Source organism: Lactuca virosa, chromosome 5, assembly GCF_052849685.1.
Source record: "Lactuca virosa cultivar CGN04683 chromosome 5, Lactuca_virosa_CGN04683_v6, whole genome shotgun sequence".
NCBI classification, from domain to species: domain Eukaryota; kingdom Viridiplantae; phylum Streptophyta; class Magnoliopsida; order Asterales; family Asteraceae; genus Lactuca; species Lactuca virosa.
Genome location: NC_136430.1, coordinates 309427710 through 309452524, shown reverse-complemented (window position 1 = coordinate 309452524; position 24815 = coordinate 309427710). Strand labels below are relative to the sequence as shown.

Here is a 24815-nt window from a genome sequence, read left to right as displayed (position 1 = left end):
GTCTTCCTCCAAAATTCGTAACTGGTGATACCCGGATCTTAAGTCTATTTTCGAGAAGTAGTTCGCACCTTGAAGTTGGTCGAACAGATCGTCAATGCGAGGTAAAGGATATCGATTTTTGATGGTAAGTTTATTTAGCTCGTGGTAGTCTATGCACGTGTAGAATGATCCATCCTTATTCTTTATGAACAAAACCGGTGCGCCCCATGGTGAGAAGCTTGGTCTTATGAAACCTTTACTAAGGAGTTCGTTAAGTTGGCTGGATAATTCTTGTATTTCAGAAGGTGCAAGACGATAGGGGGATTTGGCTACAGGGGTAGCTCCAGGGATTAAGTTGATTCGAAATTCGACTTGTCGTTCGGGAGGTACTCCTGGAAGATCATCGGGAAAAATATCGGGAACGTTGCAAACCTCTGGAATGCTCGCGATATCTTTCACTTCTTTCTTTTTATCTATGACGTGAGCTAAGAAAGCACATTACTCTTTGCGAAGGTACTTCTGTGCCTTGATGCAAGAAATGATCCGAAGGTTCGTTCCGGGTTTGTCGCCATAGATAATAAGAGTTTCATTAGTTGGAAAGTTCAAACGAACAGCTCTTTCATAACATAGGATGTCGGCATGGTTGGGGCACAACCAATCAATACCTATTATGATGTCAAAACTTTTGATAGAGACCGACATAAGGTCTATTGGGAAAGACAAGTCATTCAAGGTAAGGATACATCCTATGTATATATCGTTGGTGGATTCAGATTTCCCGTTAGCCATTTCTACTGTAAACGTTTCATTTAGTGGTTGGGAGTTTTGATTTAGTAGATGTTTAAAATTATGGCTCACGAAGCTCCTCTCAGCACCACAATCAAATAGAATGCATGCATAAATATTGTTGAGAAGGAACGTACCCGTGACCACAGCAGGGTCTGCCACCGCTTCTTCATGACCAAGTGCTAAAATTCTCCCAACTCCACCGACATTTCCAGCTTTTGGAGAATCTTTCATGAAATGCCCCACATCACCGCATTGGTAGCATGCTCGGCCTACTCTAGCGGCAGGTGCTTGGTTAAGTGGTTGGGGTGGTATTCTATATAATCGGGCAGTATGCCCTTTCCTGTTGCAGTTACGACACTGTATTACTCGGAAATTTCCGTTGTGATGAAAATTGCACTTGTTGCATTTAGGGAGGATACCAGCATAGGGTTAGTTGGTGCAAGGTTATTAGGGACAACAGCAGGTATAGCAGCAGGTATGGTAGCAGGTACAGTAGTAGCATGGACTGCCACTACTTGTTGCTTCTTTGTAGGTTCCAGAGGAGATTTGCCCTTCCTCTTGTTCCAACCCTTCTTCTTGTTGTTGTTGTTGTTCTCCTTGGGTTGTTCTGGAGCAGAAACCACAGAGTTTTGACGGGCTCCGTGGTCGATAAGAGATTGTGCCAGCTCTTTGGCACTGTCAAAACTAATAGGCTTTGAAGCTAAAACACTTGACTGAATTTGGGGCGACATACCCCAAATATATCTCTCAATCTTTTTGCTCTCCATAGGTACCATATATGGACAAAGAATTTCCAGATCACAGAACCTACTGGTATAGGTTGATATGTCAGAACCATCCATTGTAAGAGCCCATAGTTCTTGCTCCAGTTTCTGTATCTCCCCTCGCGGACATTATTCCCACATTAACATGGCTTTTAGGCTCTCCCAGCTGATGGAGTTAGCCACTATCAGAGTAAGTGACTTAATGTGGCCATTCCACCACGTTAGAGCCTTATCAGAAAAAGTACAAGCAGCAAATTTAACTTTGCTACCCTCCGGACAGGAGCAAAATTCAAAGATTGCTTCCGTCTTCTCAATCCATTGTCTTAGTGCCATAACTCCCCCGGTCCCATTAAAGGTCCTGGGTTTGGCATTAGAAAAATCCTTATAAGTGCATTCTCGCGAATGCCCATGACTTTCGCCATGGTTGGAAGGATGTGCACCGACTCCCGACCCACTAACACCAGGAGTATGGATATGAGACATGGCAGCCGCAACAGCCGCCGTGACCGCCGCTTGAAACATAGTGGGGTCGAATTGAGGAAGTGGTGGTGGGGGTGGCGTCGGTGCTTCATTGATGTTGATACGTCTTGGATTTCTACGAGGAGGCGTCTCTTGCTATAAAAGTCAATAGATAAAAAGATAGTGAGATATCAAGAATGAATATGAATTTGATATCTCTGAACTAAACACTTAATTCAACATGAATTTCACAAAGAATTGGAAATAGAAATCCACTGCAAGTACAACTTGCAACAGGATAATATGAAATTGAATGGTCATTTTTCAAAGAGTATGAATGTACATGTCGACTGTATTGGTATATTAAGTATATAAGGTCCAGAAAACTTGACCTTAAAGCAGGATTATAATATACCCCAACACTGAGAAAGTGTCGACATCAAACCGACCTACCGAAAATAACATTTCCGCGGTCGTATTGAAAGCATGAAAAATAACACTGGAACATTTCTGTGATCCAAAACTTTGGAATAGGATGTTTATGAGAATTGTACTAACTCTTGTTGAAGTAAAGTGCTTATTGTTTTATTGATACTTGGTTTTGTACATATCGTGAAAAGTAGTATATACATTCGATATAGAAAGTAGAAGTAGAAGTAGTGCGAACACTACTTGCGGCGGTTGCTACGACGATTGCTAGGTCCTGCTTCATCCTGCGTCTTCCAGCGCCTTTCTTGGGCAGCTTGATGCTCCCTCAATTCTCTTATTTCTGATTCAGCAGCATTAAGTTTCCTTTGAAGGGCTTCAGTATGGTGTTGGGTGTCATCTTGCATTTCGTCAAGACGAAGGATATCTGCAGTGTTCGCCTGCGCAACCGTATTCACTTCTAGGATTCTATTGATTGACATCCTTGATTGATCGAATTGTCGGGCTATTCGGTTCACTATAACTGGAAGAGCTCTGTCAGCGGTTCCTCCTCTAGAGACGTTATAGAAACCTCGTGCCATTCCGTAAGGAGGGCGTTGACCGTCTTGTCGACGCCAATAGTTTATGCATTGGCCCCACTCGGGTATGGGTTCTGCTTCCTCTTGCCTTAGGGGACGCTCCCCAGGGTTGCAGACTTGTGGCTCTGTATCCGTACCACTTGATTCGCTGTCCTCAAACGGTTCTTCGTCTGAGTCTATGATCCAGCCTGCATTCTGTGGATTGTAGGGGTCTCGCGGTAAATTGGGTTCAACCATAGGTTCTGTATTAGAAGTAAGGTTAGTAAAATACTCTCCGTAGTATTTTAATCTGTGTGTTCTGTTCTATAGTTCTTCTGTATATGTATGGTAAGTTTTAGACATGTCGCAACACCACTATCACTCCCAAACACATGTTGATCTTATCTCAAATCAATATAGTTGATCAGGCTATATTAATTCCAGATATGATTACCTAACTACCCTGGTTTGACTATAGTGTTCAACATCCAAATACTTTTAAGTTCTTATGATTGTGATATTGTACTTGTAAGTATGAGTGTGTTCTTATGACTGTGATATTGTACTTGTAGGTATGAGTGTTAGTATACTTCTTATAAAAATACTTAAATCTTTAAAAAGTATACTTGTAGTCAGAGCTCCTTGCCCCGATGTATTTATAGTTTGTATATCTTTTATGGATTGATATAATGAGTTCACTATAAACAATGCTCTGATACCAATCTGTCACACCCCCAAACCAGACGGCGGAAACGTCCGGGGGTGGAGGACTTTAATTGTAGTATCACAACACATGCATCATAGTAATCAAAGTACAAACAACCATTGTATTTAAAAGGTATAAGTATTTACATGTGTTCAATCATTGTATATTGAACCAAAATATAGTTATACAAAAGAAGATATGAATCAACATAGCTCCATCTTCTCAAAAAGCTCGGGGAGTACCTGTGTATTATTTCCCTGAGAATACAAGTAATTTGAAAAGAGAGTATCAACATAAAGTTGAATGAGTACATAAGTGTTTATGTTTAAAGGATGTCTATGTATCTTGTATATGTAAATTGTTCCAGAAAATCCTATATTTTCTGTTGTATATGAAAAGTAGTTTTATTCCCATAAAACCGTTCTCTTTGTATCAATGTATTGTATTTGTATTTGTTTATGAAAAACTTGTACTGAGAGTGTGCCTGGCTCCACCAGCTGTTATTGAAAACTGTATTGAACCATTGTAGTTTGTATTTTGTAAACTGGTACTTTGAAGTTGTACTTTCGTTTAGTTGTTTATACACTAACGTATTGTTAATATCTTTTTAATGAGTTATTATAACCATACTATGACTGGTGGCCTGAAACAAATGCTTTGTGGGCATTTAAATTGTTGATAACAATTGCCACTCATCGGCGTGTATGTCTGACTGTAGCTAGCAGCCTGAGTGCGGGGTTGTCAATCCCGATATAGATCTACACACAACTTGTTTCGATCCCCGGGCTGGAGATTCTGGTTATAATGTCAGGGCTTTACCTTTGTTGTCTAAAATGAATTAAACAACCTGAATTGAATGTCTCATAAAAAGCATATAAACGTTACATGTATATTAGTTATGAAACTCAATCATTCTGAAATAAATGATTGACAGTATGTTCTTGAATCAAAACCCAATCATTCTGAAATAAATGATTGACAATATGTTCTTGAATTAGTATTCCGAACATGTATTTGATAAGTATAAACCCTTGATTTGTTCTGAATCAAAACCCTTGTTTCTTGTAAGACAGTGTATTCTAGTATACTTGAATCATGAATTATTGTTCTATGTTTAAATTATACTTATTATAATTTATATGTACTTTCTGAATCTGTATTTAACTATGTTTGCATGTAATCCCTTGCTCAGCATGTTACAAAGGTAGTTAAACTGATGAAATAACTATTATATTTATATACATATACAGTTTTATATATATAAGTAAAATTTAAACGACACTCGGACAAATAACCGGTACTATAAGCCCACATCCAAACAAGGAAAATGACCCAGAATGAGTTATCAGTCCTAAGTCTTTTAAATCTCATTTATATATATATATATATATATATATATATATATATATATATATATATATATATATATATATATATATATATACATATATATATATATATACAAATATGAATTTTGGGGAAAAATATAAGTTTATAAAAGAGTTTAATGTCTTGAGTATTTTTAATGATTTAATGTTGTTTTATCATGATTTGAAATCATGATTTTATAATACAAAGTTCTTGTATTATGCTTGTATTCCCCCCTTAAAACAGTAGAAATTATGAAAATACGGGGGTATGAACTCACTTGTTAGATGGTGATTTGGTCTCACACCCCCGAACCAGACGGCGGAAACGTCTGAGGGCTCGCGTTACTCAAATTGAATATCATCACAATGAATATACATGAAACACAACATCAACTTCACCATGCATTAATACATTACAACTGACATTGTTCACATCAAGTACATTGTTTAAATATTACATATTCATATCATAAATTGTTTGAAAGTTTTTCAAAGAATAACACCCTAACATACTTGGTATTACTCTTCAGCTTACCTGTTACCTGAGAATACAAGTTATTTTGAAAACGTCAACATATGGAATGTTGGTGAGTTCATAAGTAGGGTTGTTATAAAAATGTTTTGTGTAGTTTATAAAACCCAGAAAATCCGATATTTTCTAAAAAGACAATTCTTTATACCAAAGTGTGAAGGTCCATAAGTTTGTGTATGAATGATTTCAAAGCGTGAATAAATGAGAAGTTTTGCATTATAATTATTGAAAAGTACAAGTGAATGGTGTTGATTTCCTCGAAAAAAACCCGATGTTTTCCGATACGATAATATAATTGTTTCAAATTGTTCTATCGTCACAACGAATGATTATGATTTTTCCTTGATTACTCGGATAGTATTGGATTTATTTATGTGAGTCGTTATAACCATGCATGATAATGACTAGTTCGTCTGTCTTGGCACTCTAATGAACGCCAGAATTGATCTTAAGATTTTGTCACCCTAGACTGACCGAGTCTAACTGTAGCGAACAGCTGAGGTGTGGGGGAGTCACCCCCGTATAGATCTATACACAAACTTTCACTCTCCCTCCAGGAGACTTTGATTATAACTACAGACTACGAACGACACTTAAAGGTGTCGCCCGTTATTACTCACTTAATCCAAACGAAATTGATTACCATTGATTAACAACCTGTATTTGTTTACTTGAATTGAAGGTAAGCCTAACAAACGAGGAGAAGAGGATTACAAAGTCCTGCTAATTACGTGTGTTATTTAAGGCTGTTGGTTATACGAAGGACGCGTTGGCCCATTTCACATTTGATTTAATTGGACCTTACTAGCAATGCTAATGGGCCACTGAGGCCCACTAGCACATAGAAGCCATTGAGGGTCCCTTAAACATGTAATTGGGTCACAGGAGGCCCAATAGACATGTGTTATTATTGTTAGGCCCAAAAGTCATGTCAATGGGCCATGAAGGCCCAATAAGCATGATTAGGATCTTTCAAGCCCAACTATTTGAATATTTACTTGTTTTAGGTATAACATAATTGTCGGAAGTTTGATTGAACAATTGTTAAATTCGCAACGGCACGAAACTTGTCGATTGTTTATAACGATATTTGAAAATATATGTATATTCTTCATTCTATTTTCATAAGTTGTAATTTGGTATTTTTGACCCAAATATCTTAATAATAAAATAATTGAATCAAAATATTGGTTTGACCCATTCAGCCCCCTTTTTTTTTATAAAAATGACAATTTTAGTCCCTTATAAAAAAAAGACATTTTAGGCCCTTAAGCCATTTTCTTGACATTTTTGACCCATAGACTTGTTTAAGTAATGTTTTTAGCTCAAATTTACTCTTTGGCAGTTTCAGCCCCTTCAGTAAGGAGTTTTTCGGTTAAAGTCCCAACTTTTCGCAACTTTTACAATTTTGACCCAAATTCCAAAAACTTTACATTTTTTATCCTTTTTGGAAAAAAAATCATTTTAACCCCTGAAATAGTTTTGTTTACCCTTTTACCCCCTGTTTTGAGAGTTGTACCATTTCAGTCCCTTGAAAATCATATTTTCGCAATTTTTGGGCCTATGGGCCGAAAAGCCCAAAAATTGGCCCATTAAGCTACAAATTACATATCTAGTCCTTTGAAGAGTATAATATTCATAAAAAAATTTATTTTTACTGTTTTGACTCTTTTGGTCCTTAAGAAAACCGTAAATGACAACTTTCAACCCAACTTTTGTTTATTTGACAATTATAGCCCAAAAATGAGTTTTATGTTGCAATATGTTTATTATAACCCTAGAGGGTAATTTTCCTTGACTTGTTTAGTGTAATATATCTTAGATCATGTTTATTTTCCTTCTTGTGCCATAGATCTCGAGATTTCTTTCCTTTTTGTTACATATTTACCACATAAACACATGAAATCATACATAACATACACATACACATAGATCTACACATTTTACTTGTATTCTCCCCCATAAAACTTGTGAAAACCGAAAATAGAGGGGTATGAACTCACCTTTGCTTGTTGTTTTCGATTTGAAGAAGAAAGGGAAGAGTTTGATGCTATTTTTCGGCCCTAGCAAGCTTTCTTGGGTTGATTTCGAAGTTAAGAAGCTTCTAAGGAGTAGATCACGAAAATGGTGTGAGTTAGGAGGACGTTTTGATGAAATAAAGAGACTAGGTTATGGATCTAAACAATAACTTACCAATGATGATGATTATTGTGGAATAACCTCCTTGAAAAGCTCTAAATCTCGAAAATTGGGAAGGAGAAGTGAAGAAGTTGTTGTGAGTTCTTGTGAGAAGCTTAAGTGAATTGTGTGTGTGTGTTTTTCCTTTGGCCGAGAGATAAGAAGAAGAGAAGGAGAAGAGAGAGAGGTGAAAGGATGGATTGCATGGAGATTTGTGATGGTGCATGGAAGTCCATAATGTAATAAGGAGGTGGCTAACCCTCCTTATTTCATTAATTTCTATTTTTTTTTGTTTTCCTCTTGGGCCGAGAAAGAGAGAAGGGAGAAGAGGATTTGGGCCTTTTGTGCTTAAGTCTCCTAATGTGAAACCCAAGTTAATGGTTTTCGTCCCAATGGGCCCTTAAGAGGTTTTACGGCCCAATTTGTATAAAAGAATGAGTTTTATGGCCCTTTAGGGCTAATTAGATTTGTTATGGCCCAATAAGGGTATTTTATTTCATTCTAGGCCCATTATGGCCCAAAATGTTAAAATAAATGAAAGTGGGTCCAATTAGAGCCTATTTAAGAGTTCTAAGCCCAAAATAGTCAAAATTGGAAGCATATTGGTCCATTGGGCCCAATAAGAAAATCCTAGTCCAAAATGGACTTAAACCGGGATTTTTAGGGTTTCCAATTTTTTTGATGACTATTTGAATGTTTGTATAGGGTATTTGATGGAATTTTGTTGTCATTGAATAACCACCATACATGTTTTCAAGTTCTAGCTACAATGTCATTCTTTGTTAAGTGTTTACAACGTATCAGAATTCCTAGTTGTGACATCTGGGCAGCGTTTCGTTTTACGAAAAGGAGTTTGTTTGACGAGAAACCGGCTCAAATTGGGCAGAGTTTCGACTGGAGAGAGGTTAACTTCTCAGGAAACTCGGGACTTCGAGGCTTGTTTAGGGTTTTAGACTTGATAGCGGGGCTTTAGGGGTTGTATGTGAGCTTATGGGAGTGAAAAATATGAAAGAGGGTGAAATTTAGAGTGAAAAGTGAAAATAATTCGGAAGCTCTCGCATGCCTTATATAGGCCGAAGCCTCGGATCCGAGGCTATGCGAGGCTGACGCGTGTCGGACAGGTGGCGAAGGAAGGGCTCGCTTCGGACAGCTGGCTCGCAGGTGGCAGGTTCGGACTGGACCGGACTTCGGTCCAATGGGAAGAGGGCACAGTGCGAAGGGATGTCCGAGGAGTGTCCGAGGGTGATGTCCGGGGTGTCTCGTGCGAATGTGTCCGAAGGTGAGTGGACCGCGGACTTGGTCGAATCAGAAGGTGCCACGCGAGGGTTCGGTCCAATCAACAGTCGACACGTGGAAGCCCGCATGCGATGATGACGTGTCCGAAGGTCATGCATGCGAAATTTCCCGGTTTTCTATTTTTCTTGATTTTTGTGCCAAAACTTGCGAAAATCATAACTTTCGCATACGAGCTCCGTTTTTGGCGTTCTTTATATGCACGCGTAGGTAAAATCATACGCTACGACTTTCGTTTAGACTTCATCGGCTAATTTTGACTTTATTTTTAATATTATTATTTTAAACAGACCGGGACGAAAATCCGTTAAAAATTCATAACTTCTTCATCCGACGTCCGTTTTTGTCTGTCTTTTTACCGTTGTACTACTATTGACGAGACCCTCAATTCTCGTTTAGGTTGTGTCGGCTAAAAATGACTCGATATTCATTTCGAGTTTTTAGCTGTACACTGCTATACTGAAACTTAGAAAAATCGTAACTTCCTTATACGAAGTCAGATTTTGCCGTTCTTTTTATGAAAGTTCTCGGTTTAACATAAACTACAACTTTCATTTAGATTGTTAAGGCTGAAAAGCCTTTTATTGAAAATTCAGTTTTTACACTGAACATTGTTTTGCCGGTTTTGCCGTGGATCTTCGATTGGTCATAACTTCTTCGTTATAACTCGGATTTTAGTGTTCTTTATGTTTTTGGAAACCTTGTTACAATCTCGATCACTTGGTTCATTCCAATCAAGATTGTTTAATAATTTATTTTTGAGGGTCAATTATATAAATATGCACAGTATGCTAAAATTTCTCTTTATTATATTAAAAGAAATACAAATTGACCTACATTATTACATAGGTTTGAAATAACGTTTTGTTACACAAAGAGAGTTTACGGCCAGGAGCATCTCCTTTGGCCGTAAACCCTTGTTAAGGATACTAGTTGGACATAAACTCTTCTTTAAGGATTGGATTGGGTCTAGAACACTTCCATGATCCTTGTAAGACCTTAAATCACCCCTTTGGCACAAGACCTCATGAGTTTATGGTCTTAAACACATAGGGTCGTAAACCCTATGGCCGTAAACACATAGGGCCGTAAACCCAATGGTCGTAAACACATAGGGCCGTGAACATCTTGACCGTGAACTCATCCTTTTGGCCGCAAACTCCCTTTGATGAATCACATGTGATTCTAACACTTAGTTCAAGTGTTTCCTAGTCCCTAAGGGTGTTTCCTTTCATATAGTTGCTTCTAAACACTATATTCATGCAGATACATGCCATTTATGTCATTTAGGACTCGTTTGTGTTTTGGGACTTCATTCTTGGAACTTCTCATCCTTACGCGCATATTCGTTTGAATCACCCACATAAGGTGAGTTCATACCCCTATAATGAATCTTTTAACTGTTTTAAATGCTTCTAAGGGGGGGGGGGGGAATACAAGTTGAACACAATGATAATTGTGTAATTATTTGTTATAAACATCTTTCAAAAGATTGCTTATGTCTTTTATACGTGATCAAAACATTTAAAAAACTCTTTTCAAGTTATGTTACTTTATAGTTTAACAAAACTCCGTTTTTAAAGGACAAGCATAACTTAGTAGAAAAATGAGTCTTTTCAGTAACAGTTCAAGTAAAATACTAGTAAACTATAAGGGGTATAGTTTAGGGATTCAATTCATACTAGATACTAGAGCATACTATAAAGAGAAACAGGGAGGTAGAAACAATACACGATAACATAGAGATCATACTATAAAGAGAAACAAGGATGTAGATACAATACATCAAAGAGACATACTATATACTATACAAAGAGAACATACTAAGATACTATAACAGAACGAACATACTAAGATGCTATAGCATAAGAACACTACAGGATCTAAGTATACCAATGAATCACTAACTCATTGTTCTAAACAAAAGGTGATAGTTAAATTGGGTATACATGATCGTATAACTTTAATGTAAGCCTACTTCACGACTCAGCAACTGGTTTGCTGATGTCGCGTTTGGTTCCCAGAATCTCTTGCAAGGAGAGCGTATAGTATGGGGACTATTCATCACATTATGACCTTAATAAAACAAACATGTTTTAGGGTAATCAGTACTGCAGGTTGTCAATTCAAAAGACAACTGTGTGCTTATATTTTCCCATTACTTTCATTTTGTGACAGTTCCACTTGAAAGTTAATGCAAACTATTTTCGAGTCAAGATAGTTATAAACTAGGGAAAACTTACATTTTACAAATGACAAACAGAACAGTCGGGTCTAGTACATTCAGTAGAAAGGGACCTATAAGGCTAACTTTATGATTCCTTAGTGCATGCATTCAGGGATATATATTAATCGGATTCGACAGGTAGTAGGATGTGTGCTTTCCGCTTTATTTCCTGTTCCTTGTTTGGTTGTGGGCTTAGAGCAGATTCACCCAGCCTACTATATATCCGATCTTATCTATATATATGTTTCGTATACACTAAGTAATCATAAGGGGTACCATGTATGGGTCAGGTCATAGGACACTAATTCAATGCACCGTTTTCTAGTACAAAACATACTTTTCAAATAAGAACTTTTGGTATACAAAACTAGAAACTTACCAATAAAGGGTTTAATCCATTTTATTAAACCAGTATAACTTAAAGGACCTTAGGTGGTTAATTCTATAATACCATTAGTTTATACATCAAGGTTATATATAATTAATATCCGATAGGTAGTTCGATGTATGCTTTCCGCCTCATTCCATGTTCCTTGTTTGGTTGTGGGCTTAGGGCAGATCCACACAATTAACTATCTGTTTGATATTAGATTATATATGGTTGGTATAAACTAAGTGATTATAGAAGGAACCACTGTGGTTACCATTTTTATTAAAAGAAATAAGGGTTTTCTTAAAGAATCTTTTCATCAAATATAAAGGAACTATTACAATTAACTCCGTGAGTACCAAGTAAGTACGCCAGGGTTATATACAATGATGATCTAACAAACAATGGGATGTGTGTCTTCCGCCTCATTTCCTGTTCCTTGTTTGGTTGTGGGCTTAGGGCAGATACACACAACCGATTGTTTGTTTACTCTGGGTTTTATATAACTTGTATCAATTTAGTACTCATAGAAAGGATTATAGAGTCATTTTTACTTATCTTTCATCAAAGTAGGAAATATAGGATTTTCTGGAGGAACAGGCGAACTTCTCTAAACAGAACTTACAACTTACATTACATCACTAAAATCTTATGAACTCACCAGCTTAAATGCTGATCTACTCTTTCAAAATAACTTGTATTCTCAGGAGACCAGTAGACAGGTACGCGCACTGGGATTCAGAAGATGGAGCAGTATAGCTTCATGTCTTTTTGTTATTTGCTATGTATTCTATATAATGTGAAACACATACTTTGTAAACACTTTCTTTCTAATGAAATGGTTGTTTATTACTTTGCTTACTATGATGCATGACTTGTGATACTAAACATGACGTCCTCCGCCCCAGAACGTTTCCGCCGTTCCGGTTTTGGGGTGTGACACATACTACTGATTGTGCTCATCAACAGTTATATAAAAAACCAAAAAAAAAGTCAAATCTTTTTTTTTAGCCTATATATGGCTTAGACGCACCATTTGGAGAAGATTAGTGTTTTGGTGTTGAAAAATGATGAGTTGATCATAAGTTCACAAGTTCTTACAAATCTTTTGGTTCTCAAAAGAACCTGACTCTCTCTCTCTCTCTGTGTGTGTGTGTGTGTGTATATATATATATATATATATATATATATATATGAAAACATACATAGGTAAATCAGTTTTTGTGTGCTTATGCACGGGAACAAACAAAGAAACCAGGAGAAAATATATTACCAGATTTATCCCCACATAATGAAGACATAAACATTGGCACCTTATTACTAAATATTCTCAAGGCTAAAGGCTGAAATGTGTGATTGGCTTTTTCCTATAAGGCTAATACAGACTCAAGACATACCACAATCTCAGCCATCGTCGGCCGTCGCTTTGGATTTCTATGCAAACACCGATCTGCAAGCCGTGCAAACTCCTTCAAACTTTTAGGCAATATTATCTCCCATATATTACAATCAACGATTTGCCCGAGCCTACTTGATTTAATAGATTCTTGAGCCCATCTTACTAAACCCCAATGCTCCTCGTCAATACTTTCATCCACCGCTCGTTTTCCGTTCAGAACTTCAAATAATACTACACCACAAGCATACACATCAGACTTTCTCGTCAGAATTCCAGTTGCAAAGTATACAGGATCCAGGTATCCAAAAGTTCCTTTCACAAAAGTGTTAACATAAGTGGACAGTTGATTAATTGGACCAAGTTTTGACAACCCAAAATCTGAAATCTTAGCGACCCAACTATCATCTAACAATATATTTGAGCTTTTCACATCGCGATGTATAACTCCATGCTTAATACCCGCATTAGTATGAAGGTGATCTAACCCGCGGGCGACCCCTAAACATATTTTAAGTCGTCTGACCCAAGGTAAAGGACGTTGAAATTTATGAAGATGGTCTGTAAGGGTTCCATCGGACATATATTCGTAAACAAGAATCATCTCTTGCCCATCATTGCAATAACCAATCAAAGATACTAAGTGACGGTGCCTTAACTTAGAAAGCATCTCAACTTCAGCCCTGAACTCAACAGCTCCTTTATTAGATGTAACATCCCAAAAATCATGACCAAAAATTTCATTTTTAATTGATAAATAAAACCATAGTTATCAAAATCATCCCATCAAAACATAAGTAATAGTGTCTCATATCAAAACATCTGTCAAAATATCAAAGTAAACATCCCAAGCTATAAACATAACGGTGTGTGCACTGCAGTCATCCTGAGCTCTTCTCCTTGCTACCAGAAGTACCTGAAACCAAAACTGAAAACTGTAAGCACGAAGCTTAGTGAGCTCCCCAAACTACCACATACCATACACATAATCATGCTACTAAGAGATACAGGCCCCGCCCACACTCAAGGAGATACGGACCCTGCCCACACTCGGCTAACTAGGAGATACATGCCCCACCCACACTTCGCTGACTATGAGATACGGGCCCCGCCCACACTCAGCTATCTACGAGATACAGGCCCCGCCCACACTCGGCTAACTACGAGATATGGGCCCCGCCCACACTCAGCTACTAAACATACATACAAGTATCACACAGACAACAAGTATATCCAAATCTATCAATCAGTCCTATATACATGCTCAAATAATGCTATAGCATTGTTTGAGCATGTATATAGGACTGATTGATAGATTTGGCTATACTTGTTGTCTGTGTGATACTTGTATGTATGTTTAGTAGCTGAGTGTGGGCGGTGCCCGTATCTCGTAGTTAGCCGAGTGTGGGCGGGGCCCATATCTCGTAGATAGCTGAGTGTGGGCGGGGCCCATATCTCATAGTCAACGGAGTGTGGGCGGGGCTCGTATCTCCTAGTTAGCCGAGTGTGGGCGGGGACCGTTTTCCTATAGCCTATGAGATACGGGCCACACCCACACTCAGCTACAAATCAAAATACATATACGGGCCGGCCTTGGTGTTGTAGATCTGTTCCTACTAGAGGAAACTCACCTCAATGACGTGTAAATAGCTGAAGTGTCCCTGCTCCGCAACCAGCTCTACTCACACCCTATAAAGAACAACCTCTTAGATACCATTCATACTCAAAACCCCTTTCACGGGTGAACCTTGGTCAAAGTCAAAGTCAAGGTCAAGGTCAACGTCTAGTCAAGTTAAAGTCAACCCTGAGTCGACTCAACTCGTCGAGTCATCCTCTTGACTCGTCGAGTTTCCATGCTACTCTCAAACGGGATAAAATGAGTCAACTCGTCGAGTCCTCCCCCAAACTTGCTGAGTTCTGTCCTTTACAAAAACGGAACAAATCGAACCAACTCGTCGAGTTCGTCCATGAACTCGCCGAGTTCTTCAGTCTGTTGCTTCATCTAAATGGATTAAGCATCTATTCTTCATATCTAAGTTCCATACTCCATCTATACACTGAAATTGTCCTTTTAAGGGTAAAGTTTCCAACTTTACCCGTTAATACCCTTACTTAATGGATCTAGCTCAAAACCTAACTCTTTAGGACCTGAATCTTGATCCACAAGCCATCAATACTCCAACTAAGGCATATACACTGAGATATGGACCCTAGATACTTCAAAAATACATAAAGCTCCCAACTTTCCTTCCATGCATGGCCTTTTGGAGCTTAAAAGGCCAAAATGACATCCTAAAGCTTGCATGGGGCTTCAATGGCCATAAAGTTTGCACCTTTATGCCATGAAAGCCCTCCATGATTCTAGATCTGAAGGTATAATCACTTGGGACGTTCATTTCCCAAGGATCATGCTTCTTGGACCATAAACTCAATAAAGTGATAATAAGGAGATCTAAGAATTCACTAAGCAAGTTTGAGACTTGCTTACCAGAAAATAATGAGAATGAAGTGGTGGCTCTGGATCTACTAGCTTCTTCTGGAATCCCCAAGCTTCTTCTTCTTCCATAAGCTTCAAACACACAAAAATCTCTCAAGGATGGCTCACAAACTCACACAAAGCATTAGGGTTTCGAGATTTATGGTAGGGGACTTGGAGGCTGTAAATGAGGCTGACATGAGGGGATTAAGATGTTTAAATAGGGAGCAAAACCTCGAAATTAGGGTTTCATTCTTCCAGTCCTACTCGTCGTGTTGAGGCTTCCAACTCGTCGAGTAGACTTCAAAACCTGCGTCCAAATCCATTCCCTACTCGACGAGTTTGGGGCCTCCAACTCGTCGAGTTTCTACATAAAGATGAATAAATTTATAATTTAAATACGTACCAGGAACCCGGTGTTACATTAGAGGTTGAATCCAGGCGCTTTATAGCAGTAACCAAATGAGTTGCCCCATTAGTGATAGTTCCTTTGTACACCATGCCAAAACCCCTAACGCCCGATTACCAATGACTCATCAAAGTTTTGGGTTGTTGAGTGAATCTCAAAAATTGTAAACTAACGAGGAAGATGGTTAGAGATATTAAAATTTTAGAGAGAATATGAGAAGCTAGAATGTTTCATGGCAACTCTAAGGACGAGGAAGAGCCAGCATCCATACTGATAGCAAATAAGATGGTTAGAGATATTGAACATTTAGAGAGAATATGAGAAGCTATAATGTTTCATGGTGTCTTATGTCTTGTAGCCTTTCGACATACTATAGTATTGCTCTCATCGAAACAGTGTGATTTAAATATTTGTGTAAATACTATATCAAATTAAGACAAATTCTGAATACTAAAAAAATATAGCTACCGATATGGTCATGGTGTCTTATTTCTTGTAGCCTTTACATACTATAGTACCGCTCTTATCGAAACCGTGTGATTTAAATATTTGTGTAAATACTTAATCAAATTAAGACAAATTCGCATAAATTGTTATATCTTCTGCAAACGAAGGTGGTAGGGTTTTGCTAGTGTCTTTGCTCCGTAACACCTTGATTTGACTCAGTTTTTATCTTTTAACAACTGAGAGTTTACTCACGGGACAATCATTTTTTGCGACAACATAATCGCACAAATGATGAAAATAGGTCTATTTTTATTTAACCAAACAAATATCTACAATAAAAGTATCATTAAATAGTAATTAAGTTGAACACTTGTTTCATACTAGTTTTCCAAAAAAATTCATGAGATTTAATCAAAAATAAATTACTTTCTTCAAAGTCTTTTCTTGTCCCTTTTGATTTCATTAAATAATAATCATATTTTTTATTTTGTTTCATTATAAAAAAATATTTAATTCTTAACCAATGAAAATTCATCTTAACATAAAGAGTCTGTTTGAGCACATTATTATATAAATACATTGTTGTAAGTCGATTAGGCTAGAAAAGAAGTAAAAGTATATAAATAGAATAGAACACAATCGATTTTAGGTGGAAACCCTTTCGAGAAAACCACAAAACACTTGATGATATATTAATAATAATCGATGGGAGTGGAGACTAAGGAGGTGTTTGGGATTGCTTATTTAAAATAACTTGTGTTTATTTGTAAAAGTGTTTATTAGTTTTTTCGATGTCAAAACGGAGTTTTATAAAAAATGTTTGGATTAGCTTATCCGGTATCAAAACGTAATAAGTTGATGAAGTGTTTTTTAATGTTTGGTAATTTCTGCTTATAGATGTAAAATGACCAATAATGACCATATATATAGACATATATTTAATATAAGGTTAATATGGTAAATTGGTTTAAATAAGTCATAAGTTGTTTTAGATAAGTTAGAACCTACTAACTTATCAAAAACTCCTTATTTGAGTAAATAAACACTTTTAATTTTTGTCTATCCAAACACGAAAAATTGCTTATTGGCGGTGCCAAACCGCAACAAACATATAAACACCTTAAATAAGCAATTCCAAACACCCTCTAATCACGATGTTGGGGTTAATTTGTGTGATAATTTGATGGTAAATTAATGGTCTATCTTTGGAGAATTTAACTAGACTCCAAATCTTATGGCGACTTTACAAAACTACTGAATCCAATATAATTTTTCATATCCTATGAAGGTGAAAAAAAGGAAACAATCATAGAACTTCAAGGGGAGATTTCAAATCATGAATCCACAACTCTACCTTGAGATGAATTTCATATTTGAAAGAAAAACAACTTCAATTTCTTTAATAAACTCAAATACATGTTGTATGTCGTAGTCACTAAGGACTACACTTTAATACCCACCAATTTTGAGGGAAGTTCAAACCTTAAAATAGAAATGGCTTTGTCATCGTATCAAGAGAGGATGTCATTAGTGTTTGTATTGCATACCTTGATGTCACCTTTAGTAATCATGCCTCTAATATAATGATGTCTCATGTGAATGTGCTTTGTTCTCTCTTGGGACATAGGATTCTTGGTAAGACATAACATTGTGACGAATACAAATATGGTAGTGCAAGATACATCTTCATAGAGCTCAACAATAATCCTCTCAACCAAGTAGTTTCTTTGTATGCCATAATCTTTTGTCTAAATCACCAACATAATCTGAATCCATAAATCCAACCAACCTATTTTTCGATTTTCCAAATTCTAGGCAAACACTGATATACCACAAAGGAATTTGAAAATCCATTGAACTACCTTCTAGTGCTTTTTACAAAGGTTTGTCATGAATTGACTAACAACACTTAATGCATTAGATAAATCATGACGTAAGCAAACCATGTCATGCTTAAGTCAACCATTTGAATTAGAATATGGGACTTTAGAGATGTAATCAATATCATTATTTATTTGTATGTAGGCATAAAGTTGATGATAATTTGAAGTGTGTAGTTAATGGGTACTAACCTGTTTGATATCATGCGTGTTAAAACGAAAAATTACCTTATCAATATACCCACCAAGACTTGGGTGTAGTTTTCCAAATGGTGTCTTTCTAGAAATCTTCATGCCAATTGTTTTTGCACATCTTTCATCTCATATTCACTATACAACTATCCTTTTAACTTTTGAATCGCCATCTTATCAACTGCACAATTAACATATCATTGACATAAATGAGTAAATGTATGGTTGAACCTTTAACATCTTTCAAGTAGACACAAATATCAAAACTATATATTTTAAAACCTTTCGAGAGCATGAAGTCAAATCTCTTGTACTACTACATTTGGGATTGATTCAAAGTAGAAAGTATTTCCTTAACTTGTAGAACAATTCAATTTATTTTAAATTTGCACGCTTCATCTCTGAAAAATGTATTTGTTGCAGTTTTAGTCTGTGCTAGTTCTTAGATGACCATAATAAGCTTATGTATTTATTTTCTATTAATATACTATTATTTATTGTTATTTATTGCTTTAGAAGGAAATGGCCCCCACTCCCACCACCCCCTCACCCTCTACCCGCACCTCTCCCCATCAATCCCCTTCACTTCTAAATCTTAGAACACATGGTATCTCTCTCTGCACCTCCCACTTCCTTGTCTTATCTCTAAACCTGAAGAACCATCAACATCATCTTTCTTTGACGACCACTACCTCCGACGTCATCTTCCTCCAGCAACCATCACCTAACTACATCATCTTCGTTCGGAGACCATCACCCACCCCTTCTAAAAATCCAAATTTGTAAATCATGGAACAAGAACAACCACGGTCACTGTCACCATCACCATCACCACCATTCAAAGGGTTATCCTCCACCGTCTTTGGTATCACCACTGAACGTCGCCATAGATATGCACCATCGCTCAAACATCTCCAATTATTTTGCAGCAAGAATCGAACCTACAACCCACAACCTCTGGAGAATATATCATCGGTTTGGTGGTGGTGGATCGATTTTATGAGATCAATATATGTTTATGTAATGATCCATCATTGCAACCCAAAAATCGTTTTTTTTTAAATCGCCTCTCTCTCTCTCTCTCTCTCTCTCTCTCTCTCTCTATATATATATATATATATATATATATATATATATATATATATATATATATATATATATCTGAAAATCAAGTTTTAGATCTAGGGTATCACCTATTTGTTTCTTTGGATGAATAATATTAGGACACCAAATTAATGATCGCCCCTACTATAATTTTTCAGATGGTTGCGGATTTTGGGTTTTTATCGGAGATCAAATTTGGTGTGGTGTGTATTTATGTGTTTGGCCTGTTTGGAAAGGGGGATGGAGTAGTCTTTGATGGTTAGGATTTAATCGTCGGATGTGAGAGTGGTGCCGGAAAATTAAAGGTGAGTGGTGGTGGAGCCGGAAAAGGAGTATGGTGAAGAAGGGGATGGAGGGGAAGGTAGAAGGGGAGTATGAGAGATGGTCGGACCCACTAAATTATAAATCACATTAATTCAATTTTTTAATTTATAAATAATAAAGAAATATTAAAAAACTGAAAAACAAAATATAAAGGGTCATATAGTGATTTCATATGGTACTAAAGACATAGCATTCAATTTTTAATGATATATGAGATGTTCCTAGTAAAAAATTGAAAATATGGATTAAATGCAATTTGACACTTAACTTAACCAATGATTCCCTATAATGTTTTCTTTAATTTACATATGAACAAGTTACATCTTTAACCCTTGAACTATTGATGACTTGAAAATATTGGAAGGAAAATTTCCACAAAAATGAATGACTTGTATGTTTTTTTTTATCACAATGAGATCAAAACAAGTCTTTCCTTATGTTTCTTTACTACGTGACATCGACGTTTTGGTCATGTTCCTCAGGACAAACTTAAGAAAATTTTACCCAATCTTTCTTTATCAGTGGCGGAGCCAGAACTTTTAAAATGGGGTATAAATATAATCGAAATTTAAAATAACATTCGAATCATCAAAATATGGGTAAAAACATGAATCCTCTTGAAATTGTATTTTTTGGAATAAGTTTTCGAATGGATGGTGGAATACCGATCTTGCTATTGTCTCTAATCTCTCAGTAGCAATCACTTAAATTCATGAGAAGAAAAAAGCAAGCAGCAAGATTTAATGTTTCGAGCTAGGGATGCAAGGTAGTTAAGCTTTCTTAAATATAGAAAATCAATAAAAAAAATTTAATATATAAAATTTATTTTGGGGGTACAACTGTACCCTCAATGCCCCATCTGGCTCCGCCACTACTTTATATGGTCATGCATGTCTTGACTCTTGTATCATTTGTTCTCAAGCTAGACAACATCGTTTGTCATTTCCAAAAAGTATCTGTCATTCAGCTAAACCTTTTTACCAAATTCATGTAGACACTTTATGTAGACACTTTATAAGCATCATACACATGAGACATACATGGATACATCTGTGGAAAAATAAAAGTGATGCATTCTCTCTCGTTAAAGCGTTTATTTCACTCATTATACTCGATATGTATCTCTAATCAAGATCATTTGGAGTGATAATGCTTACGAGTTGGGTTCAATCATTGAACGAAACACATATTTCCAAGTACATGCCATCATACATCAACAAATTACTCATCACACAGCCACAACAGAATGACATTGTCGAATGCAATATGTATTAGGAATATTGTGGGTCACCTCCTTATATGGGCACCTCCTCAACCAGAATACCAATATCTATTTAAATCAACGGTTGTGATCAACTACAAAGAACCATCAAGTTAAATATCTAGATATTTACAGAACATTCTATGTGTAAACGGGCCTAAAATTGATGTAATCTTCAATAATTTTCACATGTTATTGGAAATCCGTTAAGTTGTAATCTTAGAAGCATTTCCCCTTCATTTGAAGCATTTAGCATCCAAAAGAGCTTCACCTTCAAAAGGCTCAAAATCTTCAATCATCTGATTCACTCGCTCCTTCTGAGCCTCATCAGAAAGGTCAACCTTGGTCCACTCGTAAAGCTCCATGTCATAACACTCATCCATCACAAATTTTGGGATTTCAGTCCCACGGAAAAGCCACAAACCCTTGACCTTGAATGGAGGCTCGTTTCCAATAATCAACATCTTTCCAAAAGCATATTTCCTTGCAAGATCCATACGCTGAAGGAATCCACCAACCTTGTTCATTGTCACAAATGAGACAGTGTTCTCATCATTGTACTTGTAGTTGCAAAACCAAAGAGAGTATCCCTCTGGATCATACATGTCCCAAAAACCTGCAACAAAATCAATAAATATATCAGCCAACTGTTGTCTGAGAAGAAGATATTTTTTTTTTTTTAAAAAAGTCAAAAATGAAAATACCTTTGATTGCAACCTCACGAAAATTAGTTTTGGTGTTTGAGTAAAGCCTTTTCCAGTCATCCAAAACCATTGGACTTGGAGGCAATAAATCGAGAGGATTCTTTGCCTTAGGCTTGGGTGCCTCTTCCTCTTCTGGGGCAGCTTCGGGTTCAGGCTTGGGCTTAGGGGCTTCTTCTTTTTTAGGTTCGGATTTTGGTTTGGCTTCTGGTTTTTTGGCTGAAGGAATAGGAGGAACAGTTTCTGTTTGTTGGATTTCTCCAATTATCTTACTGAATTTTGGTTGATTAACCATGGTCCAGAAATACCTCTCAAAATGAGGAAACTCAGAAGTGAAACTCTTTGTCAACACTACTTTAAACTTGAACGCCAAATTGCATGTCATGATGATGTCAGCCAAAGTCACGGAATCACCAACCAAAAAAGTACGTGAAGCAAGATGCGTGTTTAGAGCACCAAGACCTCTTTTCACACCAGATATATAACTCTCCTCAGCCTTCAAATCATACACACAAATTTATCATTTAGACCATTTCAAAAAAAATATCAAACAACCAAAAGAATAATATTAAAAAAACAAAAGAAAAGAACAGGAGTAACTAACAGATTTGATGTATGTGGCATATCCAAGTCTTGGAAAGACCCATGCCCTCATATTTGCATCAAGCTCCAATGCAGAAAAGTCAATCCACTGCTCAATTTGGCCCTGTATAAAAAATATATATATTTTTTAAATTAAACCAGCTTTTTTATATAGAAGTATCATTATTCCTTCATCATGATTCATGAGAAAAGAACACAAAAGAACTTACATATTCTATCGGTGAAGATCCAAAGAGAGTATTTTCAGGCTTCAAACGAGCAACTTCAACAAACAACATGACAAAATAAGAACCATCAACCATAATAATAATTAAAGAAAAAAAGATTAGAAATGTTAATGACTATTTTGTCCCTCACCATAGCGAGCAATTGCATTACTCTCAAATATAGGCCCCTCGGGAGTCTCAAGCGCAGGAACCTGCAAATCATGTGGTGTAAAACATTAAAAAAAAAATTTGAATTTTTGTAGGAAGTATTAATAAGATTAAACCATAAAACAATACCTTTCCAAGAGGGTTCAACTTAAGAAACTCAGGAGACTTATTTGACTTGCCCATTTGAAAATTTTCAGCCATTTTGACTTCAACACCAACATATTCTGCAGCAATTAATGCCTTGCAAACATTCTTGTTTAATTCTGAATGTATAATCTGTAACAAGCACAATATATCAAATGGAAAGGAATCAGTTGACTCAAGAATATAAATATCAAAGGATCTAAAACCAACAATAGAGCCTCACATTTCATATATCAAAAGCTAAGACATCTATTCTACCCCACAAAGTAGCATAAAGATAGAGCCAACAACAACAGAAGTTTCAACAATTAAAATAACTTCAAAAATGGTGATATAACCACAAATAACATTCAGAATAAAGCAAATAATCATGCTAAATAGAAACATATTGCTTAAGCTCCGACCATATTCCAAATGTTCTTAACCCTAACCCGTTTGGACCCGTTGCCCAGCACGACTATAACTACAGAGCCAAAGCATGATCGATTGAGTACACAAAAGTCAAAACAACAGCAATGTCGAAGATTAGAGTAGTTGAAGTGAATGATTGAAGTACTGGTGAGTTCTTCAAATCACGAAGAGAGGGAGAAAGTTAAAATCAGTAAACTAAACAAAACGGTCTACGAAAAATGCACATCAAAACCCTCATCTGTACGATTTGTATATAAAACAAGAGATTCATTGCAAACTCCACACAGGAAAAGCATCAACTACTCTTTCCAAAAAAAAAAAGAAACGCATCAACTAATTAAAACTAACATAAAGCAACAAAAACTCACCAGCACCATTGCTTAAATGACAAGAAGAACAAAGGAATGATCCGCTTTTGATATCGATCTAGAGTAACAAAGAAAATCCAAGAGTGTATCAGTGTTTAAGAGAGTGAGACGAACTTTGTTAGGGTTAAGAGTTAAGACAGATGTTTTAAAACCCGGGTTAACCAGGTTGGTCGAACCAGTTGGATATTGAACGGTAAAAAATAACGGTCAATTAAGAGTGATATTTGGTTGTCAGATTTTCTAAACATGTACCTTTATATAAGATACATATGAATATTAATAACGTGAATGTTACCATTTAATTCATTTAGAATATTTCTTATTGAAAAATATAAAATACATTAGTTAACTAAAGAATATTCTTTATAATTAAATCATTTCACATTTAATTACGTTAATATTCGTCATAATTAATGTTTTTTTTATGTATGTCGTAGGCAAATCTTAGAAAATCTTATTATTGACTTAAAATCCCTTTTGTTATTTACAAATCGGATTGGACCGGCCTATTACGACATAAAACCGCTTAAATTGTTGACTTAGAGCCGTTATAAAAAAAACTAGTTTACTATGAATGAATTAATAAGACATGCTTTTAAGTGATTAAATAAGAACCGGAAGGAGAATTTGATTATGATGATATAGAAAAAGGATAATGCTTTAAAAAAGTAACTTATTTTTTTTATTTTGTACACATATGATCATTAAATGTAATGGTCATATGTGTACAAAATAAAAAACATAAGTGATTAAATATATACAAAAAACATAAATGACTAATTGTGTAAAAAAATAAATATATTTACACAATGTAAATGATATTACCCTTTTAAGTCATTATCCCTTTAGAGAATATGTATGACTTTTCAAATGCAATGTCACATTTTTTATTTCTATATAGATTAATTTAATGTAGTAAATTTAGTTTATTATTAGTCTATTACATGACATTAAACATCATTATTTGATATTGTAATAAAAAAATTATCATGCTCTTGTTAATGATAGTAAATTTTGTATGCTAAGCGGTTGTGATTGTGAGTTTGTTGCATATACACTCTAATGTTGTGACAAC

The 24815-nt window shown here is 36.1% G+C and overlaps 1 protein-coding gene and 1 pseudogene across 1 annotated transcript; both read right to left on the bottom strand.

Annotated features, from left to right (window-relative positions):
• Positions 1 to 13017: 13017 nt before the first annotated feature.
• On the bottom strand, positions 13018 to 13629 carry LOC145113065 (receptor-like protein kinase ANXUR2 pseudogene; annotated as a pseudogene).
• A 7496-nt stretch (positions 13630 to 21125) lies between these two features.
• Positions 21126 to 23848, bottom strand: LOC145115012 (putative elongation factor 1-gamma 2). Its single transcript, XM_079051156.1, has 7 exons — positions 23741 to 23848; positions 22947 to 23093; positions 22801 to 22861; positions 22653 to 22705; positions 22445 to 22546; positions 21844 to 22336; positions 21126 to 21755 (listed from the first exon to the last, which is right to left on the bottom strand). The coding sequence occupies exons 1-7, from the start codon at positions 23747 to 23749 to the stop codon at positions 21376 to 21378; spliced, it is 1245 nt and encodes a 414-aa protein (XP_078907282.1). The 5' UTR covers positions 23750 to 23848; the 3' UTR covers positions 21126 to 21375.
• Between the last annotated feature and the right edge of the window lie 967 nt (positions 23849 to 24815).